This window comes from Palaemon carinicauda, chromosome 11, assembly GCF_036898095.1.
Source record: "Palaemon carinicauda isolate YSFRI2023 chromosome 11, ASM3689809v2, whole genome shotgun sequence".
In the NCBI taxonomy this organism is placed as follows: domain Eukaryota; kingdom Metazoa; phylum Arthropoda; class Malacostraca; order Decapoda; family Palaemonidae; genus Palaemon; species Palaemon carinicauda.
Genome location: NC_090735.1, coordinates 10,179,604 through 10,195,872, shown reverse-complemented (window position 1 = coordinate 10,195,872; position 16,269 = coordinate 10,179,604). Strand labels below are relative to the sequence as shown.

The following is a 16,269-nucleotide window of genomic DNA, read 5'->3' as shown; positions in this document are numbered from 1 at the left end:
TTTTTCGTATTACCTTATGTTTTACCTTTTAATTTTGAATAGTTTATATAGGAAGTATTTATTTCAATGTTAATGTTCTTAAGATAACTTATTTCTTCTTCGTTAGCTTAACTCACTAAACTATTTTCCCTGTTGGAGCCCCTGAGCTTATAGCTTCCTGCTTTTCCAACTTGGGTTGTAGCTTAGCACGTAGTTTTATTTCCTTATTTCCTTTCCTCACAGAGCTATTTTCTCTGTTGGGGCCCTTGGGCTTATAGCATCATGCTTTTCCAACAAGGTCTGTGGCTTAGCAAATAATAAAAATAAAAATAAAAATAAAAATAACAATAAAATTCTACGTCAGGCAACTGCAATAAGATTAATAAGGAGATTTATTTGATTTGACACTAAATTACGATATTCTTTGTAACCTCTGGACAAGTTGACTACAATGCAAAATTACAGCTGATAATTGTTTGTTTTACTAACGTTCACAATAACACCAGTCAACAAGCATAATTTATCATAAGGTAGCCGTTTTTATTATTATTATTATTATTATTATTATTATTATTATTATTATTTGCCAAGCTACAACCCTAGTTAGAAAAGCAGGATGCTATAAGCCAAGGGGCCCCAACGGGGAAAAATAGCCCACTGAGGAAAGGAAAATAGAATAAATAAAATATTTTAAAAACAGTGACACCATTAAAATAAACATTTCCTGCATAAACTATAAAAACTTTAACAAAACAGAAGAAATTAATTCAGGTTGATTCAAGAAACCAAAAACAGTTGACCTTATCATACGGGTTGAGATGGAAACAAGCTTCCATTAATTGACCGATTGATTAAATGAAAACACTTTTATCAACTGTTAGTAAAAAATGTATGAGGAATTCAAACAATACTTTATTTAAAGACCGATAAGTTTCCAAGACCTGAAGGATTAACATAAGCTATGCCTAAAACTAGAAACCAGCTATAAAACTAGAAACCAGCTAGTTTCCTAGATGTTAAAAAATACCATGCTTATGCTGCTATCAGATTTGAATTATAGACAACATGGGATTCAGGTTGCCTAACTAAGTAATTTTTCTGGTGCTAGATCTTTTAAGCGCTTAAAACGTTTACGATGTATTAAGCTTTGAATGAACAAGTAACTTAAACATTTTATTAGCAAACGTTTGGATCGATCTATCCCTTCTGAAATATGAATAGGCGCAGATTTGCCTGGTTGGCCTTTTTTTCAGGACAAAAACCTCAAATTTGGCCTTTTTGAAATTAGTTGGCCTTTAGTAATATCATGAGTAAGGTATGCCTTAGATACTATTTTTTTTGGCCTTTTTCTGATAATGGGTTGGCCTTTTTTTCAGGACAAAAACCTCAAATTTGGCCTTTTTTTAAAAATCGGTTGGCCTTTAGTAATATCATGAAAAAAGGTGGGCCTTAAATACTATATTTTTGGCCTTTTAAAGCTGCAGTTGATTATAAAATGGCCTTTTCTCAAGTGATGATGATGATAATAATAATAATAATAATAATAATGATAATAATAATAATAGAAAACCTGGCAACACTGAAGGCAAGAACGGATCTGGGGGACTGAAAGACACGTCTACGTCTTAACAGATCAGCGGATATACCTAGGAATACAAACTATCGATATTTGTTTTACTATCATTTCTGTGCTTCAATTCCACACACTAATGTTTTCTATATTGAATAAATTGCCCAAGGTGATAATTTCTTTCGATTTTTATTCTAGAATAAACCTAAGTACAGACCAGTGAAGAACCTGACAGAACATATTATGGAAAACAAATTACTATCATATCTGGATTTCATTGCCACACAATGTTTTCTATACTGAATAAATTACCCAAGATGATAATTTCTTTTGATTTATATTCTGGAATAAATTCTAGAATGAACCTTTCTATATTGAATAAATTACCCAAGGTGATAATTTCTTCTGATTTATATTCTACAATAAATTCTAGAATGAACCTTTCTATATTGAATAAATTACCCAAGATTATAATTTCTGTCGATTTATATACTAGAATAAATTCTAGAATAAACCTAAGTACAGAGCAGTGAAGAACCTGAACAGACTATATTAAAGAAAACAAGTTTATGACAAGCCACAGTAAACGAAGCAGTAATGACATTAAATACCCTTGCATGTATGCATTCCTCCTCACGCAATTGTACCCATCTGGCGTGCAATCACATGGTTCAATTGTACCATCCAAGCTTTAATGAGGGTAGTCATTTACTCATCAGAGCTTCGGCCACGTAACTCTGACGCTCAGAGTACCCGGACACTTTGGCATTTTTGAGAAAACTTGAAAATTCTTGGGAGCGGATGAGGCAGTGGGTTATTCTAATCTCATAAATAGTTATTTTCTAAATTTATTTCTTTTTAATGTATATTTACGTCAAAATTAATCATGGAAGAATTTAAAAGTTACCTTCATCATGACAAAAATTTAGTTTCAGGAGGAAAGAATCTAAGTGAACTTCAAGTTTAAATATCTTCATTCCGAAGAAAAACCCATTAAGTTACCCTTAACATATTTTGTATCTTGCGGTGTATTCATATTAAGACTCTCTCTCTCTCTCTCTCTCTCTCTTCTCTCTCTTGCTTGCTTCCCTCTCCCTCTCTCTCTCTCTCTCTCTCTCTCTCTCGCTTGCTTACTTTCCCCCTCTCTCTCTCTCTCTCTCTCTCGCTTGCTTACTTTCCCCCCCCTCTCTCTCTCTCTCTCTCTCTCTCTCGCTTGCTTACTTTCCCCCCCTCTCTCTCTCTCTCTCTCTCTCTCTCTCTCTCTCTCTCTACTTACTGAGAGGCCACTTCACCCTCATTTTGCCAGCGTTATCTTCATTCGGGATGTCGAGTTTTCCCTTGTAAGTATTCGCATGGTCGATACTCAAGCTGTCGAGAATGTAGAACTGTCGGCTTTTCGTCACAGACAGCTGGGTTTCGGACATTCTAGTGTAATTCAAGGTCTGGCACGTTGAAGAGGAATCAAACAGCTCGATGACATACCAGAGACCGATGAACTGAAACAAGAAAAAAAAAAAACTAGATGATATACCAGAGACCGATGAAAAAATAAAGAAGAAAAAATAACATGACATACCAGAACGAGGAACTGAAAAGAAAAACAGATGACATACCAGAGACCGATGAAAAACCAAAAACAAAATAAAAAAACATGACATACCAGAGTGATGAACGGGGGAAAAAAACAGATGCCATACCAGAGACCAATGAATAAACAAAAACCAAAATAAAATAAAAAAAAAAAAAAAAAAAAACATGACATATCATAGCGATGAACTAAAAAAAAAAAAAAAAAAAAAAAGAGACCGATGAAAAACCAAAAACCAAATAAAAAAAAATATGACATACCAGAGCGATAAACTGAAAAAAAAAAAAAACATGATATACCAGGGACCAATGAAAAACGAAAGAACAAAATTAAATAAAAAACATGACATACCAGAGCGGGGAACTGAAAAGAAAAACAGATGACATACCAGAGACCGATGAAAAACCAAAAAAAAAAATAAATAAATAAATAAAATTGAAAAAAAAACCGATGAAATACCAAAGACCGAAGAACTGAAAAGCAGAAAACCAATTTCAATATTTCACATTATAAAACACTTCAAAATTTGCCATAAAAATCGGTAAAAATCCTGGAATAAATATTTCCAGACATTTATAGTTTTAATAAGGGATATATAGGAGTTAAGGAGTGATATTACGCCATCAACTCGTAAAAGATAATAAAGTTGGGTAGAAATTAGGGTCTCTTGTATTTTACTGAAATACGGCTCAGAACAGTACACTTTTACGTAGCATTTCGTATTAAAATTACGCTTTTTTTTTTCTTTTTTTTTTTTTACAGTGAACGTAACAAGTTTATATCTTTCAATTTCTTTATTTTGGTTCAACTGTTTTTACACGAGTGCGTACTGTTACCAAAGAAATGCCTGGGTGTTACAAGGAATTAAACGTTATTTTCTTATCCAAACTACTTTAATGTTCTTTGTTTTGGACTTTTGGATTTGGCAAATTTCCAAATGGATGGAAGTTTGGAGATTTGCTATTACAGCTAAAGTACAGGGATATACTTAAACCAAAAATATTGATGCATGGATTTGGGGTAGCAGTATCCCGCTTTCCTACTACTACTACTACTACTACTAGTACTAAAAATGTCACCCATTAGCTTGTAGTGCCGGGTACCAAAATTCATTAAGGCAACTGTACAGCCACCAGGCTAGTACAATGGCAACGTATTCGCCTAGCATTCGCATGACAGCAGATTGATCCCTCCCCGAGACCGCAAGTTTAAACTGTTTACTGGCGAGGACACTGCTATGGTTGGGCACTATGGCGGGGGTTTGGGCTTGCGCAGCTGATGTTCTAGTGAGCATCTATTCTGACGAAACTGGAACCAGACACTTTAAACTTTATCTCATCAATAAAGTTACTCTAACGCACCCCATACATAAGGAAAGTAATGGGATAAGTTTTTTTTTCTTTTTTTATATACTAAAAAGGTCTATTTTCCAGCTTTTTCTATCGAACTTATATATCAAGAACGAAGAACGTGGAAGCTGAAATATTTTATTAGTATGCTGATCAGTCTTCCATTCTCTGTATACTCAAATTACTTGGTCAAGCATGGTGCTTAAAAGTCCCAACAAGAAAAACAACTCGGTGAGGAAAGGAAATCAGGAGATAAATAAACAAAAAGAGAAATAATGTTATGCTGGGATCACACATTCACGTATCTTGCTCCCGTAAGCCGAAATTACCATTTTTTGCTCTGTCGAGTAAAGCATAGGCCGTATGCAGTAGACGTACGTCTGACGGGAACCATTGCAAAGGCAGTCTTTTATACGTACGTTTGTGCTTGCGTTTAACGTACGCATGTTCCCGTTAGCGTCCGGTTTGACCTGTGAATAGGTAACCATTGCAAAGGCAGTCTTTTATACGTACGTTTGTGCTTGCGTTTAACGTACGCATGTTCCCGTTAGCGTCCGGTTTGACCTGTGAATAGGTAACCATTGCAAAGGCAGTATTTTATACGTACGTTTGTGCTTGCGTTTAACGTACGCATGTTCCCGTTAGCGTCCGGTTTGACTTGTGAATAGGTAACCATTGCAAAGGCAGTATTTTATACGTACGTTTGTGCTTGCGTTTAACGTACTAGGTAACCATTGCAAAGGCAGTCTTTTATACGTACGTTTGTGCTTGCGTTTAACGTACGGATGTTCCCGTTAGCGTCCGGTTTGACTTGTGAATAGGTAACCATTGCAAAGGCAGTATTTTATACGTACGTTTGTGCTTGCGTTTAACGTACTAGGTAACCATTGCAAAGGCAGTCTTTTATACGTACGTTTGTGCTTGCGTTTAACGTACTAGGTAACCATTGCAAAGGCAGTCTTTTATACGTACGTTTGTGCTTGCGTTTAACGTACGCATGTTCCCGTTAGCGTCCGGTTTGACTTGTGAATAGGTAACCATTGCAAAGGCAGTATTTTATACGTACGTTTGTGCTTGCGTTTAACGTACTAGGTAACCATTGCAAAGGCAGTCTTTTATACGTACGTTTGTGCTTGCGTTTAACGTACTAGGTAACCATTGCAAAGGCAGTCTTTTATACGTACGTTTGTGCTTGCGTTTAACGTACTAGGTAACCATTGCAAAGGCAGTCTTTTATACGTACGTTTGTGCTTGCGTTTAACGTACTAGGTAACCATTGCAAAGGCAGTCTTTTATACGTACGTTTGTGCTTGCGTTTAACGTACGCATGTTCCCGTTAGCGTCCGGTTTGACTTGTGAATAGGTAACCATTGTAAAGGCAGTATTTTATACGTACGTTTGTGCTTGCGTTTAACGTACTAGGTAACCATTGCAAAGGCAGTCTTTTATACGTACGTTTGTGCTTGCGTTTAACGTACGCATGTTCCCGTTAGCGTCCGGTTTGACTTGTGAATAGGTAACCATTGCAAAGGCAGTATTTTATACGTACGTTTGTGCTTGCGTTTAACGTACTAGGTAACCATTGCAAAGGCAGTCTTTTATACGTACGTTTGTGCTTGCGTTTAACGTACTAGGTAACCATTGCAAAGGCAGTCTTTTATACGTACGTTTGTGCTTGCGTTTAACGTACTAGGTAAGCATTGCAAAGGCAGTCTTTTATACGTACGTTTGTGCTTGCGTTTAACGTACTACGTAACCATTGCAAAGGCAGTCTTTTATACGTACGTTTGTGCTTGCGTTTAACGTACGCATGTTCCCGTTAGCGTCCGGTTTGACTTGTGAATAGGTAACCATTGCAAAGGCAGTATTTTATACGTACGTTTGTGCTTGCGTTTAACGTACTAGGTAACCATTGCAAAGGCAGTCTTTTATACGTACGTTTGTGCTTGCGTTTAACGTATTAGGTAACCATTGCAAAGGCAGTCTTTTATACGTACGTTTGTGCTTGCGTTTAACGTACTAGGTAACCATTGCAAAGGCAGTCTTTTATACGTACGTTTGTGCTTGCGTTTAACGTACGCATGTTCCCGTTAGCGTCCGGTTTGACTTGTGAATAGGTAACCATTGCAAAGGCAGTATTTTATACGTACGTTTGTGCTTGCGTTTAACGTACTAGGTAACCATTGCAAAGGCAGTCTTTTATACGTACGTTTGTGCTTGCGTTTAACGTACGCATGTTCCCGTTAGCGTCCGGTTTGACTTGTGAATAGGTACGTCACTGTACGGTCGGACGTTGGCGCTAACTCGTCATACCCTCAATTTCCCCACAAAAGAAAATTCGCATCAAAGCAAACGGTCACTTCTACGTCCCTTTGATGAAGACCAACTACGTTCTACGGAAGTCGCCCATTACTCAGAACTCGACCGCGGCCAGGGGGTCCCTGGCAGTAGTTCCTTCTACACTAGTCCTCTGTGATCTATCGTCCCTTTGATAATGACGGTTTGCTCGTTTTAATCATTGAGTATTGATACTTGTTAATATATTAAAAGCTAAATTTCTTTAGCAGGGAGATCCATCTTGTAATAAATCAAAATTGTTTTTAGAAGACTAGATCTGTATGAAATGTAAACAGCCCTCTATGATCTATCGTCCCTTTGATAACGACGATTTGCTCGTTTGATAATTGAATATTAATACTTGTTAATATATTATATTTATAAGACTTATCTATGTATGAAATGTAAACTAACTATGGCGATGCTTTGAATCTTGTACTGAAAGATGAAGCGAGCGATCAAAATTTCTTCTGGTCAAGAATACGAGTCAATCACCTTCGATAGAATATCAGTCTATCTTTAAAAGTGTCGCAACTCTCTCTCTCTCTCTCTCTCTCTCTCTCTCTCTCTCTCTCTCTCTCTCTCTCTCTCTCTCTCTCTCGTTAATAATCTGTCATCATTTCCTGTGGACGTGTCATCACTCACTCTGGACTCAGCCTCTGGCGGTGACCTCTTTATCTGTACTTGCACACGGACGAGCGAAGAATATTTACGATCGCCATTGAATAAATATCAAACTTCAAACATCAACGGATCCTTAGTGATAAACATTCTGGAAATATTGCATCTCCATAAAAAAAAAAAAAAAAAAAAAAAAAAAAATATTACCCTTCCATTCAGTCAGCTTATTGACCTTATTCGAGCGCCATTGTGATCAGTGGCAGATCGTACCAATGATTTTTTATGGTGAAATTTACAAATTCTATTACGATGACATTCGAATGAGTTTAGGTCTAAGAGAAAGTCACGATAATTACAGAGTAATTTAGCAAGCTGTATAAAGTATTTCATTTACTTTTCATCAATGAGTAACTCGTACACATTCATTCATTCATTCATTCTCTCTCTCTCTCTCTCTCTCTCTCTCTCTCTCTCTCTCCTCTCTCTCTCTCTCTCTCTCTCTCTCTCTCTCTCCTCTCTCTCTATCCTACTAATGCTGTTATTCTACCTTGACAGCTCGTTATACGAGGCTCCCTTACTTAAGCTAAAATATCATATCTCCAGACTTTCAACCATTGGGAAAAAGGCCAATATATAAAACAAAAACAAAACATAAAAATACTATGGATAAGAAAATCAACTAAATTCTGACACTATTTACAAACACTTATGCTTACACGAAAAAGAACTCCATACATCTCATTCATAAAATGGTCTTTAAGACTTATAAAACTGCGCACCTTTTATTCATATGCGCCGTTATCATATTAATCTAGATACACATGTGGATATGGTCATGGTGAGGGGTAGACGGAGGTGGTATGGGCATGATACCTTTAACGGGGCTCCACAAGGCACTAGAAAAGTTGGAAGACCAAGGCCTACATGGCTGAGGACTATTTAGAGTGAAGTAGATGATTAATTGAGAAATATTGATTTAAAAGCTCGCGATAGAGACGACTGGCGAAATCTAACCGAGGCCCTTTGCGTCAATAGGCACAGATGATGATGATGAGAGACACAAACAAACGCTTAGAAAATGCGTAAACATGAGCTAATAAAAATGTCAATGTTATCTTTGCAAATACGCATGTTCAAAAATGCAAATCGATTTTATCTTAATATTATGGTCTTTTTATAGCTAATGGCAAATATTAGTAGCCAATATAACAGCTAATTGAAATTTGCTGCTCAGCAATTACCACAAAATACAATTATCTAAATTACAGAAGTTTACCGCCAAGTCTTCCCATAAGAAACTGCAAGAAGACAGTTTTATAGTGAATTTTGGTGTGAAGGCAAATATATAATGTTAATGAATTATCGGCAGTACAATTATAAATATGCATTAGTGTTAGTAATGAATATATCTTACAAAGCTAAGGATTTAACATTGTATTAATCAACTGACGTATATATTACATATTACGAAATTTGCCTTTTGTAGAAATACCTAAAGCCATTAATTATAAGAATGCATAAGCCTACTTTGAATTATTACTAGTTAAAGAATCCTTATACATTTAATACATTTAATTTTCAGTATTATAGGTTAAAAAAAAATTGATGGGCTTCAAAGGCCATCACATGCTTCGAAATAAACAATAACTAGAAAATATCTGATACGATAATTGATATAAAGTTCGAAGTGAAATTTTTGAATAATCCTTTCAAGTTTTGAAAATTGGCAATTAATAAAAGTTGCAGATTATCCCATATCCCTAACCACCTACAAATAAAGGTTGCAGATTATCCCATACTGTATCCCTAACCACCTACAAATAAAGGTTGCAGATTATCCCATACTGTATCCCTAACCACCTACAAATAAAGGTTGCAGATTATCCCATACTGTATCCCTAACCACCTACAAATAAAGGTTGCAGGTTATTCCATACTGTATCCCTAACCACCTACAAATAAAGGTTGCAGATTATCCCATACTGTATCCCTAACCACCTACAAATAAAGGTTGCAGATTATCCCATACTGTATCCCTAACCACCTACAAATAAAGGTTGCAGGTTATTCCATACTGTATCCCTAACCACCTACAAATAAAGGTTGCAGGTTATTCCATACCGCAAACTACATACAAACCCAAAACACGCCTACAGGCTGCAAGTGTGCAAGAGCCCGTGCCTGGGCGTAAGTCCCAGGTAATCTGAAACAACAAGTCTTGAAAGCCAGTGTTCATTTTAACTAACCCAAAGAGAGAAACACTCACCTTATCCACATTCAACTTTGCCTTCGACGAAAAATACCGGATACAAAAGATAATATAAAAGTTCTAAGTTAAATAAGTTAAATTTTTGAATAATCTTCTCAAGTCTTGAAAGCCAGTGTTCAACTTAATTAACTAACCCAAAGAGATAAACACTAACCTTATCCACGTTCAACTTTGTCTTCGCCGGAAAATATGATACAATAAATAATATAAAGTTCTAAATCAAATAAGTTAAATTATTGAATAATCCTTCAAGTCATTAAAGCCAGTCTTCGATTGAATTAACCCATAGAGAAAAAACCCACCTTATCCACATTCAACTTTGCCTTCGCCTAAAAACATTTGATACAAAAAATAATATAAAGTTCTAAGTTAAATTTTTGAATAATCCTTTTAACTTTTGAAAGCCAGTTTTCCGTTTAATTACACCAAAAGAGAGGAACACTTACCTTATCCACATTCAACTTTGCCTTCGCCGGAAAATATGATACAATAATATAAAGTTCTAAGTTAAATAAGTTGAATTTTTTGATAATCCTAAGTCATTAAAGCCAGTCTTCGATTGAATTAACCCATTGAGAAAAAACCCACCTTATCCACATTCAACTTTGCCTTCGCCGGAATCACTGGACAGGACCCCCAGCCCCAGTCATGGGCTCCGACTATCCCAACCAACAGCCCGACGAACACCAGGGCAGTTCCGCTTGTCCTCATTCTGTGGAGAAATAAAATCTTTAGAAAACAAAAAATAAAAGTGAATTCAAATTCTGTCATTTATATGAAAGTTCGAACTCCCAGCAAATGTTTTTTATATTTGAACAGGCTAACATAAGTCCTTTTATAGTTTACATATCAAATGTCTGTGTTAATGTTGTTAATGTTTTTAAAATGTTTTAATTTTAATTCTTCATTGCTTCTTATATCGTTTATTTATTTCCTTATCCCCTTTCCTCACTGGGCTATTTGTCCCTGTTGCAGCCCTTGGGCTTATAGTATCTTGCTTTTCCAACTAGGATTGTAGCTTAGCTAATAATAATAATAATAATAATAATAATAATAATAATAATAATAATAATAATAATAATAATAATAATAATAATAATAATAATAATAGTCTCGAACAGATTATCCAAAACGAATATTTTTTATTTACAGCAGCTCTCACTGATGATGAAACATTAACCGAATAATAACGCATTGTGGAATGTTAAATGCCCCCGAATGAACATCATAAAACGACCGTGGAGGTCTTGTAGAGAATAGGGTTCCCTTGCTGTACAGGACCAAATAAGCAGCCCTTAAATTAAAGTAAAGTAAAGTAGAAGATATCTCCAAAATCAACCCATTCTAGGTCTTGTGTGGTGCCACTGTCTTTGGTTAGAGTTTCCTTGCTTAAGGTTAAACTCAGGCATAAATCTATCTTTCCTTGTTTCTTTTCCTCCCTGGGCTATTTTTTCCTGTTGGAGCCATTGGGCTTCTGGCAGCCTGCTTTTCCAACTAGGGTTGTAGCTTAACATCTAATAATAATAATAATAATAATAATAATAATAATAATAATAATAATAATAATAATAACTAGGGTTGTAGCTTAGCTGATAATAATAATAATAATAATAATAATAATAATAATAATAATAACGATAATAATAATAATAATGATAATAGTAATTAATAATTCATAATAATGATTTTTTTAGAATTTACAGGACGCTATCATTGACCCTGCTATATGGCGTAACAACTTTTCCATTTAAAGAGGAAGGTATTACCCAAGATGCATTGGAAAACCTTTTAAATCATTTACTGAAACTTTTGGAAGGCTATAGCTTTAATACTTGATAAAGCCCAAATAATTATAAGTAAGGGATTAAATGACCAAGAACGTTATCTCTCTCAGGCAGATTAATTTCAGTTTATTAATAGAAATATTAGCAATAAACTTTATTGAAGGCAAGGAAAGTTTGATCTCCCTAGGTTACTCGAAGCAGCCGATGAAGAATAAGGTCAATCTTATTCAGTTATGCTAGAAAAAGCTTTCTCCCCTTTTCCAGAGAGAGAGAGAGAGAGAGAGAGAGAGAGAGAGAGAGAGAGAGAGAGAGAGAGAGAGAGAGAGATCTGAAAAAAATCTATACTTCGATGATCTGTTGAACATGTGGACGTACATTCTCTCTCTCTCTCTCTCTCTCTCTCTCTCTCTCTCTCTCTCTCTCTCTCTCTCTCTCTCTCTCTCTCAACAAAAATGAAAACATACAGACGACCACCATTAAATCATACTTTTGTCATTTAAGTCATCTGGCAATAAATATGAATATATTAAGACTATCTACGTAAACTACCACATGTTTATATAAACACTAGGTGTTCCATCCTTGAATATGAACTACAAGCCTACGGAAATACAGCAATTGTATGTAATGGTTTCATTTATTTTTACTTCGCTATACAGTATTGTAGGATATTTTTCATTATATACAACAATACAAAAAGACAATTTATTTCCAAAAAAACAGGCATATGTTCTCGCCAACATTTTTTAACAATCTTAAACCGACTTATGTTGGCAAAATATAAAGGTAAGGTCGGGATAAATGCTTAAAGGTTTAATGCTTTCTCCCATAAACTTCATAATACAGTATTGCACAATATTTTTCAATATATACAACAATACAAAAAGCCTATCTAGTTTTGAAGAAAAAAAAAAACAGGCATATGTTCTCGCCAATATTTTTGAACAACCTCAAAGCGACTTATGTTAGCAAAATATAAAGGTAAGGTCAGGATAAATATTGTTTAATGCTTTCTCCTGAAAAGACAATAGTGGAGGCACACCCTCACGCCTATACCACCTCCATCCTCTCCCACGCCCGGATCCCAACTAGGAGACTCACTTGCTATTGATTGAATGAGCAGACGCCCTTTTGGGATGGATATTCAAACCGAGGAAGACAGACTTTCTTCTTTACTTTTACTTTACTTTTAAGGGCTGCTTATCTGGTCCCGTACAGCAGGGGAACCCCACCTTGGGGAACCCCACCTTGGGGAACCCTACTCTCTACAGGACCTCCACTGTCATTTTATCATATGCATCCTAAGGCACTTAGCATCTCGTACCATATACTATTATTATTATTATTATTATTATTATTATTATTATTATTATTATTATTATTATTATTATTATTATTAGCTAAGCTACAACCCTAGTTGAAAAAGCAGGATGTTATAACCCGGAGGGCTCTAGCAAGGAAAATAGCCAAGTGAGGAAAGGAAATAAGGAAACTTCATTTATTGTCAAAACACTCGCGGAATCAGAAAGTCTTCAGTTTCCTCTTGAAAGCCTTAATATCTTAAATTATTCGGATGTCTCCTGGGAGCCTATTGTATAGTCTCGGGGCTGCATATTTAAAGGCCCTAGAGCCTATAGTAGACGTGTATCTAGGTTCAAATGGTTTGAAACCATCTATAACTATTCTCGTGTCAGAAGGCTCTCAACTTATAAAACATTCGGAGACACGAGCAAATCCAACTAAACATAACAAAGATAAGATAGAGAAATACCGTATTAACACAATATTATATCATTTAATGCCGTAAGCAAAACAACATTTTTAAAAACCTGATATCCGAATGTTTTTAAGTCGAGGACCTTCTATACGTCCAATAACAATGTAACACCCTGTTTTAAGAGACCTGGGCAGCAAATATCTATAAAAATGACAATTTCATGAAATCATTAAGAGAACTCGCGAATAAACATTGGCTTTAAGAGATGTCAAACACTTTGAATGTTAAAGATCAAATTAAAAATATCTATAAAAATGTGTGTCATGAGATAATCAAGAGAACTCTTGAATAAACATTGGTTTTAAAAGGTGTCAAACACTTTGAATGTTAAAAGATCAAATTAAAAATATCTAGAAGAATGAGTGTCATGAGATAGTCAAGAGAACTCTTGAATAAACATTGGTTTTAAAAGATGTCAAACAGAGTTTAAATGTTAATGGTCAATAACCTTCATTGGAGAAAATGAAGGAAAGTAGGACGGCTGGCAGACTAACATATATTTAACGAGACTTAACTTTAAGGACTATTTTCCTGGTCCTATCACGTAGTAAAACTTCTCTCTCTACAGGTCCTACAGATGTTAAAGACTTTACCCCAATATAATATGTACATCAATATATCCTACGAAGACTTGTCAGGATAGGTCAAATAAGAGGGTTTAAAGTGAAATCTATCATTTCCTTTTGACAAATCTATTCCTATCTACATCATTGTTCATTTCACAGACGGAAGCATTCAATCAGATACATTTAGGGTTAGCCAATTACAAGGATTGACAACTAATATTTACTCTGATGGCATTGCATTAAAACAACAGTTTGAATAAATTGATCCTTCAAATTACAATGCTGAACCCTTAAGCTTATTTTATATACCCCCTTACATCATTATTATTATTATTATTATTATTATTATTATTACTATCATTATTATCATTATCATTATTACTAGCTAAGCTACAACCCTAGTTGGAAAAGCAAGATGCTATAAGCCCAAGGGCTCCAACAGGGAAAAATAGCAGCGAGGAAAGAGAATAAGGAAATCAATAAACGATATAAGTAATGAACAATTAAAATATTTTAAAAACATTAAAAACATTAAAACACATATTTCAGATGCACGACACTGTAATATAGTATTTGCAATCTTAAGGGTAGTAGGTTGTCCTCCCGACACTCATTTGAGAGAGAGAGAGAGAGAGAGAGAGAGAGAGAGAGAGAGAGAGAGAGAGAGAGAGAGAGAGAGAGAGAGAGAGAATGTTATTACTACTGTAATATACAGAAAACAATACTTGTAATTTTCATACTAAACAGTTTTAGAGAGAGAGAGAGAGAGAGAGAGAGAGAGAGAGAGAGAGAGAGAGAGGTTGGCATTAGCCACCCGTTTGAGTTTCTACTAATAGAAAATTATAGGGTTCCTTTATGGACTGGTCAGATTATTTGATATAGGATCCCCAGGGTTCCTTCAAGGACTGGTCAGGGCTTTGTTAGATCCTTCTCGACTTTACATTCATCTAATAGCCAGTCACATTCCTTATAAATTTTCCTCTTTCGTCACATAACCTAAAAAAACGTAATTTTAAAAGGAAATTCACCTTAAAAATTTAGTTCTCGACCATATTTCTGTAAAAATACAGACTACCGTAATTTTACTATACTTTGTTTTTTTTTTTACGGGTTGGTAACCGTAATATCAATCCTTTACGTCAATAGATCTATTTTTAAAAGGGTAAATGCCTGGCAACATTTATTCCGAAGTTTTTTTTTTTTTTTTTTTTGGAGGCTGTGTGGTTTCTGATAACTATCTCCATGGAAGTAGCTCCTCTATGAGGACATAAACCAAAGTTTTCTTTCTGGGAAAGGGTCGTTTTTGTTGACATAACCTCCCAAAATCTTGGGTCAAAGTTCTCTTGCTTGGCTGTACGTTCTAGCAAATTCTCTGGCAATTTGCTCTTATTTTTTTCATTAGGTATGTTAGAGACTTAATAGACCTGTTAAGTATGTCTAAGGGTTAATTAAACTGTTGTTGCCTCACTCTTATCTTTCTTTTATCTATTTTCAACACAATCATTACTGTCTTGTAGTTTATTTCTTACTTTTATCTTTTTTTTTATTTTACCTTTTTCTTGTTGGGTCTCAAGGGCTTGTATCATTCAACTTTTATTATTATTATTATTATTATTATTATTATTATTATTATTATTATTATTATTAGGTAAGCTACAACCCTAGTTGGAAAAGCAAGTTGCTATAAGCCCAAAGACTCCAACAGGGAAAAATATCCCAGTGAGGAAAGGAAATAAGGAAATAAATATACAAATAAACTATATAAGTAATGAACAATAAAATATTTCAAAAACATTAACATTAAAACAGCGATGCAACTCTGTTAGTAATAATAATAATAATAATAATAATAATAATAATAATAATAATAATAATAATAATAATAATAATAAACTTTCATAAATGTTAAAGGTTAATGCCATCTTCGTTAAGAATTAATCTATATGAAATCTGGGCATTTTGATTCATTACGTCATTATAACTAAACATTTATCAAAATTAAATACTACCTAATCTGCCACTAGCTAATCTTGAAACTTAATTTGTGAGAATTATCCATCGTACAACTTTATTACACATAAACGAGAGCAGCTTTGTAACACACACCTTTAATTATACAGACCTGTAAGAGCGATATGTAATATCTCAAAGTGTCAACATCACACATGTTATTTATGGACCACATGTCAAATGACAGCTGATAACTGCAAGGTCTATATTCATATAACTTTTATAATTACGAAAAAATCCGTTCTGGTGAACGCAGAGGCGGCATAACCTTCAGCGTGAGTCCGATGTTAATTAATGATTTTTGTTTATAGAACAGAAAACGCATTTTAACGCAAACGAAACTAATATGCAAGTTGGATCTACGCTACGATGCTTTATAAAGTTCATTTCCAACAGACAACAATCAAAGTATCAACAAG

At 34.8% G+C, this 16,269-nt stretch overlaps 1 protein-coding gene across 1 annotated transcript in view; it reads right to left on the bottom strand.

Moving 5' to 3' along the window:
- Positions 1 to 16,269, bottom strand: part of LOC137649614 (apolipoprotein D-like) — a 29,858-nt gene that overhangs the window by 7,638 nt on the left and 5,951 nt on the right. Inside the window, exons 2-3 of the mRNA XM_068382591.1 lie at positions 10,302 to 10,425; positions 2,826 to 3,045 (exon numbers count right to left, since the gene is read on the bottom strand). Coding sequence (XP_068238692.1) covers positions 2,826 to 3,045; positions 10,302 to 10,424 — 343 coding nt within the window. The 5' untranslated portion in view covers position 10,425. The remainder of the gene's footprint in view (positions 1 to 2,825; positions 3,046 to 10,301; positions 10,426 to 16,269) is intronic.